Source organism: Equus asinus, chromosome 16 (assembly GCF_041296235.1).
Source record: "Equus asinus isolate D_3611 breed Donkey chromosome 16, EquAss-T2T_v2, whole genome shotgun sequence".
Lineage (NCBI taxonomy): Eukaryota > Metazoa > Chordata > Mammalia > Perissodactyla > Equidae > Equus > Equus asinus.
This window is the reverse complement of record NC_091805.1, coordinates 47,740,342-47,754,361: the sequence shown is the minus strand read 5'-3', so window position 1 is coordinate 47,754,361 and position 14,020 is coordinate 47,740,342. Positions and strand designations below refer to the sequence as shown.

General features: G+C 45.7%; 1 protein-coding gene across 13 annotated transcripts in view; it reads right to left on the bottom strand.

The window, feature by feature from the left end:
• Positions 1 to 14,020, bottom strand: part of MAB21L3 (mab-21 like 3) — a 48,130-nt gene that overhangs the window by 27,784 nt on the left and 6,326 nt on the right. For all 13 annotated transcript variants that reach the window (XR_011494918.1, XR_011494923.1, XR_011494919.1 and 10 more), the window contains exons 2-5: positions 10,743 to 10,883; positions 7,325 to 7,616; positions 4,395 to 4,573; positions 3,706 to 3,900 (exon numbers count right to left, since the gene is read on the bottom strand). Coding sequence is in view for 1 of the 13 variants with exons in the window: in XM_044749162.2 (XP_044605097.1) it covers positions 3,706 to 3,900; positions 4,395 to 4,573; positions 7,325 to 7,616; positions 10,743 to 10,883 (807 nt within the window). In the remaining 12 variants the exon portion in view is untranslated. The remainder of the gene's footprint in view (positions 1 to 3,705; positions 3,901 to 4,394; positions 4,574 to 7,324; positions 7,617 to 10,742; positions 10,884 to 14,020) is intronic.

Genomic DNA, 14,020 nt, shown 5'->3' with positions numbered 1-14,020 from the left:
CAACCCTTAACATGGTTTGGCTTATAAGGTTTGGTCCCTGCCTTCCTCTGTGGCCTCATCTTGCCCTGCATTTTCCCCTTGCTTCTCCTTCTGGCTGCACCGGCCTTGTTTCATGCTCTCTTCTATCACAGGGCCTTTCGCATCCAACTTTTCTGCATGGAGCAAACTTCCTCACCCACTTTGTCCTGGAAACTCATCCATCAGATCAAATTTCCCTGTGACACCCATTGAACATCCTCTTTGCCATGTACTTCTCCTACGCAGCAACGATCTCAGTAATCGTCATTTGTGTGTTTATTTATGTGATCCCTACTAGACTGTAAATGCCACGAGAGAGGAAGAGTGTCCTCCTTTTATTCGCTGTTATGTCACTGGCACCCAGCAGAGGGATTGGCCCACGGGAGGCAGTCGATAAACATTTATTGACTAAGTGAAATAATTAACTAATATTATTGTTTAGATGTTGAGTATTTTTAGAATATAGTCTTTATGAGAAAGTAAAACAGTTTTAGGTTCACAGCAAGATCTTGACTGCGTTTTGATTTAGATTACATTGTTTTGAGTGAGTGGGAGATAATTTCATGCTGGTCAAGCTAACCTAGATAGCAAAACAAATGCTGTAATTCTTTTTGTAGTTAAGCTTTTATCTCCCTAAGCAAACTGAAGCTGTTAAGCCCATTGTAATCAACCCCTGTGCCTGGAGTAGGTTTTAGGAATAAAGAAACCAATGAAAGATAAGCTCTTGCTTCACATGAAATCACTTTGGGGGAAAGCCTCTCGGGAGAGGAGGCGAAGACCTTACAGGACAGTCTCAGACTCAAGGCGAGATGACCATAACTGGCTGGTTTACAACCCAAGTTCTTCTACTTTTCCCAAACTAAAGCCTTGGCAAGGATCCCATACCCTCAAGTCATTATCCAGGATGGTGTCTAACACCACATTGTCACCAGCCACCTTCGTCCTGATGCCTAAATGTGAAAGAATTCGGCCCTCGGACCGAGGGTGGAAGACTAGAGGAAAAGGCCGTTAGCACTGTTTCTGTTTGTCCCACCCTTCTCAACAAATAACCCCCCTTTTCAAAGCCCATTCTTGAGAATGCACAATTTCATTGTTCCATGTACGTGGATTAGGGAGGATTGAAAGAGAGAACCTGAGGAGTTACCCTAAAATCCTCTAGATCATTCAGAAGCCACTAAAACAAAAATCAATCCTTGGGTGGGACGCAGTTCTGAGTGTGATGTGGATTAAGGCTGCCCCAGCTAGAGAAGCCCAAGGTGACCTGGCCTACATGCCAAACTATACGACCCAGTGGACGTTTTTTATGGTATGAATTAGGACCGCCCCAGGGAGAGAAGCCCAGGGCATCCTCACCTACATGCCGATCTGTATGGCCAGATTCGTATCTAAAGTTATACAACCGCACAATAACCAGACCCCATCTGCACTGAAATCATTTAATGACTTTTTACATCATCCTTTCTTTTTTTCCAGTAAAAATAAGTCACGTACCCATGCCTTATAAAATTAGCCCTAACCCTCAACTCAGGGCAGCAGCAGGAGCTCTGACTGCCCGTGGGTCTTGTCCCCACACACCAGCTCTGCCTGCCCATGGGTCCTGTCCCCATGCCAGCGGGGGCAGCAGCAGGAGCTCTGACTGCCCGTGGGTCTTGTCCCCACACACCAGCTCTGCCTGCCCATGGGTCCTGTCCCCATGCCAGCGGGGGCAGCAGCAGGAGCTCTGCCTGCGCATGGGTCCTGTCCCCATGCTATTCCACACTATTCTCTAAATAAAAGAGCACTACTGCCAGATCTTGAGAGTCTAAGAAATCTTTCTTTCGACTCCTCGGCTCACCGATCCCGCATCAAGTGCAGCCAGGGTCTGGAAGGCCCTAGTGGGCTATTCAATCTTAGCTATAATATTCACACCCTTAATGAAGTCAATGGTTAAGATTATGAGGTTTTGATAGGAGACAGACTGGAGTTTGCTTCTCAGCTCTGGTTCTTCTCTTGCTTCCAAGGCAAGCAACAAGCTAACCCCACAGAGTGAATTAGACTATCTTCAGAAAGCACATGCCTGTGCAGGAGAGCGGGTTGTGTGTCTTCAGGGGAATGTTCTTGGGGACACAATGAGAATGTTGAAACTCCAGAGAAAGTCCCAGTATGTGCAAATGAGATGTAAACAGATTCTCAGGCAGGCGGGGGAGGACACGTTTATCAGGTAAGATAAGAAAACAAAGCAAAGACTAGTGATTTTGTGGGGGAAAAAGTTGACTAAGACGTGAAGTTGTTCATTCCTTCAGTCAACAAATATTGACCGAGCAACTACTCTGTAAGAAGCATTGGGAGAGAGCCTAGGGGTTCAGTTAATAAACAAGACCAACCTGGCACTTACTTTCAGATAGATGACATTAGAGCTGAAAGAGTAACCCAGGTCTGGAAAATGGTTGTCCATTGAATGAGAGGAGGCCCAGGTAAGAGCATGCAAGGAAGGCACCACCCAGTCAGGTGACCACCCCAGGGACTTGTGCTCACCTGTGGAAGGGCAGGGAGAAGGGCTGAAGCTCCCAGTCAGCTACTAGCTGGGCTGGGGCTGTGCTGCTTGTAAGAGTCTGACATCTCCCAACCCCAGCATGCTGCACACACTGTTACGTGCACATCCAGGTCACTATGTATGGTTGGAAATTTGAGAAAGAGGAGTTGGGAGTGTGATCCAAGGCCACCTCTCCAGGGGAAGCCCTCTGGTCCCCCAGGCCGGGTCAGGTTCTGCTGCTCTGAGCCTTCACCGTGACACTCTATTCCTCCCTAGTGCTCCCCAGGCTGCGTGACTCCACACGTACCTGTGGGACTATTTGACCATGTCTGTTTCCCCTGCTAGACCGTAAGCTCCATGACAGCAAGAGCAACAACCATGTCTGCGTTTGTTCACCTTGTATCTTCAGGTGTAGAGCACACAGCCGGTGCTGGCCCATAGTAATCTCAACAAACATTTGCTGAGTGAGTGAGTGAGTGAGTGAATTCATGCACATGCAATGTTGGATTTGGGGAAAGGCGAGGCAGTTGCTGGAGCACGAAGGAAAATGCTTGCCCGATGATTTGGAACTTGGAAGCTCAAGTTTGCAGCAATGTTGGTGTAGTGAACCCCAACATTTCCTGGTTTCCCCTCTGCTCAGAGTGTGTCTGTGTGTGTGTGTGCATGTGTGCCTGAGTGGCTGCACTCAGGCTAGAGTTGGGATGGAGTGAGTCATAACACCAGGGAAAACATGGATTCATCCGAGGTTTGAGCAACTCACAAGATTTCACCAGATTGTAGATTATTCAAGGGCAGAGACCACATGGTGTAATTCATTTCTGAACCTTGACAGGGTTTCTAGCATGTTGTGGGCACTTGTTTTGGTTTATTGAGTGAAATAAAAGGGGAGAAGAGAGAGAAGAAAAAGTAAAGACAAAAAAGACAAGGGAGGGGGACTGGGAATGGGAAGGGTGGGAGGCAGAGGTGTGTGGACACACATACCCAGGTTTATAGGTCTCCATGTGAGTGATAATACGTGAGGTGGCAAATATGGATACCAGAGCCCCATCCTGAATTTGTCACATGCACGCCATCCCTTCTGAGTGGCTCTGGCCAGGCCCTGCAGTGGACGCAGAGGCCACCCACCCAACCGCAGCTGCCCTGGGCCCCCCATGGCCCACGGCCCGCACACTCACCTGCAGATGGTGGGACGTGATAACAGGCCTCTTCCCTGGGCACCAGACATCCTCCTTCATCTGCCTCATGACCTGAAAACACTTCCTGCGGCAGCCCCCATCCTCATCCAGCTGCTCCAGCAGCACCTGCTCGGCCTTCAAGAAGCTCAGCTGCCAATGATAACTTGAACCGGCCAACAAGGTAAATCCAAATGACTGGAAGAAGAGACAAATATTGGGAAAATGAGAAGGCTGATGCTTGCTGGGTTAGAAAGCCATCTCAGAAGCAGTCCACTAATCTGGGGGACCTGCCACCGGGCAGGCGGTCCATCCTACGTGGGGGCATGGAGGGAGCCTCAGGGCAAAGCCCCTTGCCCGTGGCTGTTAATCGGAGACGCTGTGTCCAGTTTCGCTTCGGCAGTGGTTCTCCTCTTGGGCCTGCACCAGAATCACCTGAAGAGCTTGTTAAAACACAGATTGGTGGGCCCTGCTCACCGAGTCTCACTCAGTGGGTCCAAAGTGGGGCCCAGAAATCTGCATCTCTAACAGCTTCTAGGTGCCGCTGCAGGTTCTGAGGCCCACATTTTGAGAACCACTGAGCTAGTGAAACCTCAGTTTTCCTTCCTAAGCTGGTTGGCAGTCAACCTTCCTAGGCCGGTTAAGCTGTGAGTATCTGTGCTCTGGCGAGCGCGGACCCTGCCCACCGGTACCTTGGTGCACTCCACTCTCTCAGGGGAAGGCCAGCGCTTCAGACATGGAGGCCACTGGGCTTTCTTGGACCAGACGGTGGGGATCTCCACTGCGGGGACCAGCTCTACTTCCACCTGACGTGAGGATGCTTCCACGGCAACGCAAACGGCAGGGCAGTTTGCCAGCATGCTGACCTTACCTGGTGGGAAATGACAGACAATGAGAAGAGGAAGCTCTCTGAACACAAGAGTTCAGAGAAGGAATTTGTGAGCAGCGGCTCTGACCAGAGGTTCTGACAGCTCCTTGCAACTGGTGGGGCAACTTTCACAACTTTCATTGCTAGAAAAATCCCACTGTTGATGGGTTTTTTCCATTGTCTCTCTCTCCTCTCTCTGAAGGCTTTTATGGTACCTTTTCCATTAAATTAACAGATTCTTTTCAGAAGGCTCAACTGAAGAGAGACACAGAATGCAAAGAAAAGGTACAGTGTTTGCTACTGTAAAATGAAATCCAACCATTCTTCCAAGTCCCCTCAATCCCACCCAGATGTCCTGACCTTGTGTAGGACAGCCTTGGTCCCCTTACTTACTCATCTGCCTTTGGTGGAGTTCGGTGTGACCTGTCCCTTACCTGAGTCACAGTCTCTCTGGTGGTTTTTGTTTCCACCCCCATTAAGCCAGCCTAGCCTCAGATGTATTTATCATCAATAAGCCCTTAGAATCATAAAATACTTCAAAGTGTGTCAGAGCCACTGGCTTAGAGTGTCAAGTGAGTGGAAAGGAGCCCTCACTGCCTTTTCTGACCAGGCAAAGAGAGAGAGAGAAAGTAAATCCATCTGGTTAAGTTTTCTAGCTCATACACTAGAATTCATTTCTAATGTGTTCCCCCTGCTTTCAAAGATCCACAGTGGATTTTTGGTTAGTTTGCCTTCATTACAGATAAGGATGAGCGGGGTGAATCGGGATCTATTATTTTGCTTTTCCCTGCTCAGAGAAGAAAGCGGCAGCTCGTTCTTAATGGTGTTTAGGCTGTTCAAAAGGAAACATTCGTCCGCTTGGGTGGGGTGTGACAAAGAGCTTGTTGTCAGCATCTCATCAGAGCTGCCCAGACAGTAATGTGACAACGTCTGGCACTGCAGCATTGTTTACTGAGAGCACCTCATCAACCTGGCCCAGTTCGAATCTCTTGTTTGCACTTTCACTGTTAACAGTGTCGCAAAGTGAAGAGGTGAGCAAATTCGGGAACCAGCCTGCCTGGTCCACACCCTGCTTCTGCCCCTCTGCTGACAGGTGTGTGACCTGCGGCATGTTACTCTCTCTAAATCTCAGTCATCTCATCTGTAAAACGGTAGCAAAAGAATGCTTGCTCTATAGGGTTGCTCTGAATATTAAATAATCCATGAAAGCATCCTACTTATGGTAAAAATCCATTAATCATGACCTACTTCCATTATGGAACCTTTCAGAACTGTTCTGTCTAGGTAAAGAAACGTACATACAAATCCTGTTCTTTCTATACAAATGGAATCACGTATTATTCAGCAGTTTGGTTTTCACTTCATTATCTAGCACGGGCATTTTCCATAACTCTGTGTGCATACACACATCTCATTCCTTTTATAGGCTGCATAACAGTCCTTTGGCAGAGGTAGCATAATTTGTATAGTCACTTTTCCTTAGCTATTTAGATGATTTCTGCAGTCACGTGCTGCTTAATGACGGGGATACATTCTAAGAAATGTGTTGTTAGATGATTTCGTTGTTGTGGGACCATCATAAGTTTGTACTTACACAAACTTAGGTGGTATAGCCTGCTGCACACCTAGGCTTATGGCACTAATCTTATGGGACCACTGTCACATATGTGGTCTGTCATTAACTGAAACATCACTATTTGGTGCATGACTATAGTTATTTACTATCACAAGGCCTATGGAAGTGGATATCTTTGTGCATATTTCTTTGTGCATCTATAAGAATATATTTCTAGAACTGGAATTGCTGAATTGCCAAGGAAGCACACTACAAATGTAAAAACAGACTAATTGCCCTTTAAAAAGAAGGCACCAATTTGCGCTTCCAAGAATAATGTATGAAAATGCCTCTTTTGCCATGCCCAGCCCTACGCTGAGCATAACCACACTTTTTCATCTCTGTCAACCTCTTAGGTGTTTGAATGTACATTTATTGAAATATATGTTAGATGGAACATTTTTTCTTATTTTCACTAGCCATTTATTTTTTTTTTCTGATTCATGTTTTTTTTCATTATTTACATTGGTCTGCTCATATTTATTGGCTTATAAATACACTTTTGTAGTTAAGAAATTAGCCATTTTTTCCCAGTTTGAAATTCACCTTTTTACTTTGTGTGAACTGAAAGGGTGTGTTTGTGTGTCGTGTGTGTGTGCACATATGCCACACTGTACTGTAGCTTAAGATTTGGGGGTTGTCAAACTTAAGCAGCTCCTTCTGGCTTCTGGATTTTGTGCTTTGGTGTAAGTCGGTGGTTTCCAAGTGTGCCTCAACACACTGGGTCCGGCAGTCAGTTGGAGGGTGTTGTAGCAGAAATGTTCTAATAACAAAGATCTGTTATTAGAACAAATGTTCTAATAACAAAGGTTTGGGAGTAATTTGCTTTTTAAAAAGAGTGCCCAAGGTTTAAAGCTAACATACTGGAAAGGGTACATAACCCCACGCCTGTCACATCCATGCCGGGACAGGGATCTACGTGAACCCACGGGAGTGTGTTGTGACTATGAATTCCATTCTTCCATGTGTCACAGCAGAAAAAAGAGCTAATTCATATTATGGGGATTGAACACATGTAAAGAGCAAATGATTACGGTCTCAATTTAGGGGCGTGAGCTTCAGGGAACATCCAAGCAGGGGTTTTTAGAGCAAAAGGGAAATGCCAGAAATTTCCCTTGCACTTTTCCTGATCAGCTCACCTGAGAGGTGACAGGTTCCAATTGCATTTTCTACCAGCTTCCGGAACACCTGGAGGACCTTGGCAGGCACAATGTCTCCCTCGATGTTCACGTCTGCCTCGTGCCACTGCCACAGGCTCTTCGTGAACTGCCCCACTGCCAGCCACTGCTGCAGGCCCTCAGGGTCCCGCAACGGGCAGGGGAGCCTGGCGCCCCGCAGGGTGTAGTACCGCCAGCGCTGCTCCTCGGCCTCCCTGTACCCTGCCAGGCCTTTCAGTGGGACTGTGATGAGGAACTGGCTGGGGGCCAAAACCTGGGGTCCGGAAAGGAGAGAGAATGAGTGTGAGTTCATAGACTTGAGAGGTAACAGAAGTTCTAGGGGAGCTGACCTGTTGAACCAGGAAACTCCGTTAACCACTCCACCCTCAGCAAGGTGACAAGGTGGACAGAGAACTGCACCAGCCAGTTGCAAAAAGATTGCATCTTTGACTTGCACCCCTATGTTCATTGCAGCATTATACACAATAGCCAAGACCTGGAAGCAACCTAGGTGCCCCTCAAGAGACGAATGGATAAAGAAGATGTGGTATATACATGATGGACTACTACTCAGCCATAAGAAATGACGAAATCCAGCCATTTGTGACAACATGGATGGACCGTGAGGGTGTTATGCTGAGTGAAATAAGTCAGAGGGAGAAAGTCAAATACCATATGATCTCACTCATAAGTAGAAGATAAAAACGACAAAAAAAAAAACACACATAGCATTGGAGATTGGACTGGTGGTTACCATTGGGGAAGGGGGAGGGGGGAGGGCAAAAGGGGTGATTAGGGTCACATGTGAGGGGATGCACTATAATTAGCGTTCAGGTGGTGAACATGATGTAATGTATCCAGAATTTGAAATATGATGTACATCCGAAAAAATAAAAATTAAAAAAACAAAGAAACAAACAAAAAAAGATTGCATCTTTGTTCCACCACTAACCCATTGTAATGCTTCAAGCAGGTAATTAACTCACTGAGTCCTTGGTTTCAGGAATCTGCGAGGAGAGAGTGTGAACTCGACCTGGAACTATAGAGGATGCCTAAAGTCTATGAGAAGAAGAAAGAGCAGGGACAGGCACTGGTGTGCACTGAGTTCCACATATACTAAGCACTGCAATTCTTGTGTATTAGCACAAGATTTGTATTTGATCTTCACAGTCACATGAGGTGGGCTTTGCTGACATTTCCTCAGTGAGGATCCTATGGTTCAGAGAGTTTCTGAGATCTCCCCAGGGACACACAGCCAATAAGTGGTAGAGCCAGAACTTGGTCTTAGGTTTCCTGATTGCTTGTTCAATGGCTGCTTTTCTACTCTGGGCAGGCTCTCAGTAAAGAATGAATGACCTGGAATAGGTCAAAGGTCTGGTATGAATAAAGGGTAGGAAGGGATTGGGGAGGAGGTGAAAATATTCTGCAAAATGCCTTTCTGTTTGCTTGTACTGATGCCCCACAGCCAATATTAATGACTAATTGTTACAAAATCACAGGTGAAATGAAGGCCTATTTGTTGAGACAATGAGAACTGTTGAGATGATTCTAAGTTTAATGGAATAAATCAGTCAGAATCTACCTGCTCTCTTTCTACAGGAACCAGTGGAGCAGTGGTCGGGGTGAAAGTGGTCGGGCCAGTGGCCCAAGGGATAGAACAAACTGGTCAACAGGGCAGTACCACCAAAAGGACCTTGACCTTTGACCACATCACCTGGCAGCCCACGCCACAGAGCCCCTTTCCCATCAGTCAGCTGTACACTGAAGGAGCCACTTCCTTTTCATGGAAAGTTCTAACAATGAGATTTGGTTAACCTTTGCCCCGGGGCCCAATCATTGGCCACTTCAGGGGTGAACACCAAAATCAACAACAACTGATTCTGCCTCATTCTCAGAGAACAATAGTTTGATACTTTAGATGATGGGTCCACATGACTTCTGGTGTTCATAGAAAGGTCATGGGATTAAAAAAGCAGGAAAAAAACTAAGGTATGGCACTCAAAGTCTATACGTTATTTGAACCCACTTGCCTGTGAATTCAAGAGCACAACTATCATGTTACTGGCCACATAAATGGTGCTTGATAAATACTTGTTGAATTTGATCCAAGATAAACTAAAAGCAATTTTTATATGCCCCTCTGTAACTATTTTCAAAATTTAATATGCAGGACATGATGTATATAAATGCAAGATATATTTTAAGCTATGAATGCTAAGTGAGACCACAGAAGGAAATTTCCTCGGATATAGTTCTAAGAAAAGTAATGTTATGTTTCTATTCCTAGTCACTGGTCTATATTTGTCTCATTTAGGTTGGCAGGTGGTAGTGTTGGGCAGATGATGTTCGGATATTCCGGGATCCAATCTAGTTTTACAATTTTCATTCCGGGGTGAATTTCCTAAGATCTGACTCTGTCCCCAAATCCACAAGTTCCAGAATCTTGTGGGTGGTCCTTGCACCCACCAACCTTGAAATGTACCAGACTAGCAAAGGTCTTTTGTTCAGGTACTAATTCTTTTGCTCATTCATTCATTTAACACAAGTTGAGCATCTACCATGGACCACACACCATGCTGGGTACTAGGAATGGAGCAATCAATAATCATGATCCCTACAATCAAGGAACTTACAGTCTTGTGGGAGAGATAGGGCATGAATACATATAAATTTAATACAAGTGAAAGGGGTTCTTGTGTGTCAAAAGAAAAATCGAGATAAAGGAGCATGGGGATTCTGAGTGATTCAGAGACTCACCTCTCACATCTCTAAAAGGGAGAGAACCATAATGTCTGTTCCACTGGCTGAGTGAGATAATTTCCCACACTACAGTGTGGCGTGAATGCTGGTTGTCACGCACAGGCCCCAGTGCAGCTCTGTGGGATGCCTCGGCAGGGACAGGGGTCTGGACGCTGCTCCTGCAGTCTCTAAGGGCCATTTCTTCCACATTCTTCCTTCCCCCACCTGCAACCATAGACTATCACTTTCAACTATTTTCTCACTAGTGCCCTGACTTCCCCCTACCCAGTCCCCAATCTATTAAGTAGGTGAGTAATAAATGAATGTGTGCTTAACTAAACGTTAATTGTTACCGTGGAACGTGCTTTCGAATCAGAAGCCCCCCGTTGAGTTCTGCATTTAGTGCCTAATAACACTTGATCAAGTCATTTGACTTCTCTAAGCCTCAATTTTTGTTATCTGTAAACTGGAAATGTGGGGGTTCAAATGAGAAAAAATCTATGAAATGAATTTGTAATGGTAAATACTAAGAGTACCTGTGGAAACATGAAGTATGACTAGTACTCTTCGTCAAGTGAGCGCCTGACACATACCGAGACCCACTCACTCGGTTTCCTGGCTCTCTGGGTGAGGCACTTAGAGATGCATGTGATCTGCTTACCTTAATGTTCCCGTTGTATGTGTCAGAGTAAGGGACGGCTTGAAATCGAATGTCTCGGGTGCTGATTTCTGCGGTCAGATGGTGGATGACTTTCTGCACCTCCTCCACAATCTGGGAAATCCACTGACGCCTCAAGTCCACCTGGGTGTGAAGGGATCCGCAAAGGCAGTTATTTCCGGTGCAGGCCCCGAGGCACCAGCATAAGGAAGGGACGAGAACAGCGGTGGGTGACCAAAGGAGTTCAGCTCAAAAATCCTGCTTTCCCAGGAACTCCAGGGCACGTGAACTTCGATCTGATGACACTCCTTGGTGCCTCAATGTTCTCTTCCGAAATAGAAGCATCGTTCAATATTTATGTAGTACCTACCATGTGTTAGATGCCCCTCTAGGTGCTGGGGCATGACAGCGAACAAGGCAACAGCAAACAAGATAGACATACTTGCCCTCTGGTTGAAAATATAGGATTTAAGTATACATACATACACACAAACGTCATGTGTGTGTACAATGTAATATCAGGTACGATAAGTCCCACAAAGAAAAAATAGGATAAGGGATTAGAGAGTAAAGGGGCTGCTATTTTAGATTGGGTGGCCAGGGAAGACTTCTCTAAGGAGGTGACATTTGAGTGAGCCCTGAAGACAGCTCGCGAAAGCAAATTCCTAGACCCCTAAAACAGGAGCCTGCTTGGTAAGGCTCAAGGGCCAGCGAGGAGGTTGCTGTGTTTGCATCCTGGAAAAGGAAAAGGAGGGTGATAGGAGATGAATTTGGAAAGGATGGCAGGGGCTGGACCGTCACGCAGGGTTTGTGAACCATGGTGAGACCATGAACTGGGATAATAACGCCTGTGTCTGGGCTGGGGAATATCAAACAGCTTAATGCATGTAAACACACCGCAGATTGTTTTCTGCTTATGTTGTCAACAGATGATGGGTCCCTCCCCTCTTTTTGCTACTGGACCCATAAGGAAAGGCATGCATTTACATTTCTTCTGACTCTGCACAGCAAGTCTCCAAGGACTGGAAAATATCTATAGAAAATAGACCTATATTAAAAAATATCTAAGGTTTAGGAAAATAGATGCTTGTGGGAAACACAAAGAAACTTTTAGTAAACTCTAGAAGGAACAGAAAAATCCAAATGAAGAAGAAATGGGAAGAGTCTGCTAGGTTTTTCTGAAACAGAGGGGCTCTCTGTCACGTTGCTCAGGAGGCAGCTGCAGCCTGGTACCATTGCAAGAGTCTCCCTCAGCGAGGCACTGCCGAGCCTGTGCAAGACCGGATCTGAAGCAACATTCAAGACATCTAAATGCAACGTCCACCCGTGAATTTTTATATTCCCTCTGAGTTTTGTATAGTGATTGTTCCTATACATTCTGGAGTGGTTTAAGACATTCATAAACTGGTCAAGAAAAAAAGCCCAAGTCAAAGAGATTTCTGTCTGTTTTCCTAAACTAAGTTATCAACTAGTCCAGTCACCTGAGACCTCACGCCTCCCACCAACCAACAAGCCAATGACACAGGGACATAGAACACAGATACGCACGTGCATCAATTTGCACACATGTTGTTTGTCACATATAGAGTCAGTTCATCGATAAACATTTATTTAGCACCTGCTATGTGCCAGGCCCTCTGTCACATGCTGGGGCGCAGCAGTGAGTAACACAGACATAGCCATGCACTTACAGTAGTGGGCAAAACAGGCATACATACAGAATATAAGAGTGGGGCCATGAGAGGGAAGTGTAAGGTGTCACTGGGTACAACAGGGCAGTTGGCCTAATCTGCAGCCTGACACCTGTTTTATATGTACATATCCCCACACAGAGGACTTTCTTTAAAAAACTAATACTCTCCAGATGCCCAGGAATAACAGGAAACATGAGATAAGATGCCTGATTTTAAGGAGCTTATAAACTCACTGGAAATATATGATACACATGAAACTGGCTTTTCAAAATCTATGTCTTGTCTGACCTTAAATATGATGCCCAAGGGTATACTAGCTTTAATACCATCTTTTTGCCACCAGCAGCCACCCACCCCTCTTCATATGTCCAACCAACTATATTCATCATGGGAGAAGGGACCAGGGTACTTTTCTTGAGCATTTGTAAAGTATCAAGATTCTGCATCTTCCAGAGTGTGCAAGTGGAAGAAAGGAAGTGGTCACAGAGGGGGCAGGTCATTTGCCAAAAGTGACGGGAAATGCTCTTAGAAGCCTATGATTAAGGGTCCTCCCTATTGTAGGACTTCTCCGACATGTTGTAATTCAACTCCTTTGGGACAGTTTTTGTTGAACATCCACTTCATGCCAGATTCCGTGCATACATGTTGTCAAGAGGCTTACAGATCAGATGAAAGACAAGACAAATAAACCAGAAATCAAAATCCCAGCAATCAGCTAGGTAGAGGTTTGCACAGGATACTAGGGGTACAGAGAAGAAGGAAGTTTCATCTAGTTTAGAGTTGGGGGGTCCTTCCTGGAGGCATAGTGTATCAGAATCGTATCTTGAAAGATGAGTAGGAGTTAGCTAGAAAGAGAAGGGCATGAAAGTTGTTCTAGAAAAAGAAAATGGCTGATATCTAGCATGAGGAGCACAAAGGAAGAAGTGCAATAGTTTCTCTATTGTTGGAGAGGAGATTTCCTTGGAGGAGGATGTGAGGCAGGAGAACAAAGAGCAAGAGGTCTCGAAAATAAAGGAAGAAGAATTTCGAGAACTGAGTCAACAGTAAGTGACTGTTAAGTGCTGAGTGAGATAAGGGCTGCAAATTGTCCATGGAGTTTGGCAACTAGGATTGCTGTGTTCGGAGAAGTGGTGGGCATCAGGCCAGATTAAAGTGGGTTAAGAATGAATGGGAGCAGAGCAAGTGAAGACAGAGGTAAGTAACTCCTCCAGGAAGTTGGGCTAGGGAAGGAAAAAACAAACAAGGACAGCAACAGGTTTTTTCAGAATGACACACAGGTTTGAACATGTTTAAATGCTGAGAGAAAACAGCCAGTGGAGAAGGAAGAGACAGCAGAGAGCAAAGCCACTGAGTAAGGATTTGCCAGCCAGAAAGAGTCATGCAAATCCAGAAGCCTGGTGAGGAACTCACCTTGGTGTGCCAGCAAGGAAGAAAGATAGGTGCAAATACAGACAAAAGGGTGGGGGATGGGAGGAATCAGAGAGCTTTCCTGTCTGATGTCTCTTTTCTTTATAGAGTAGGAGACAAGGCAATGAGCTGAGAGTGAGGTGGAGAAGTGGAGGGTAGGGGACTTCTGGATGACCCACT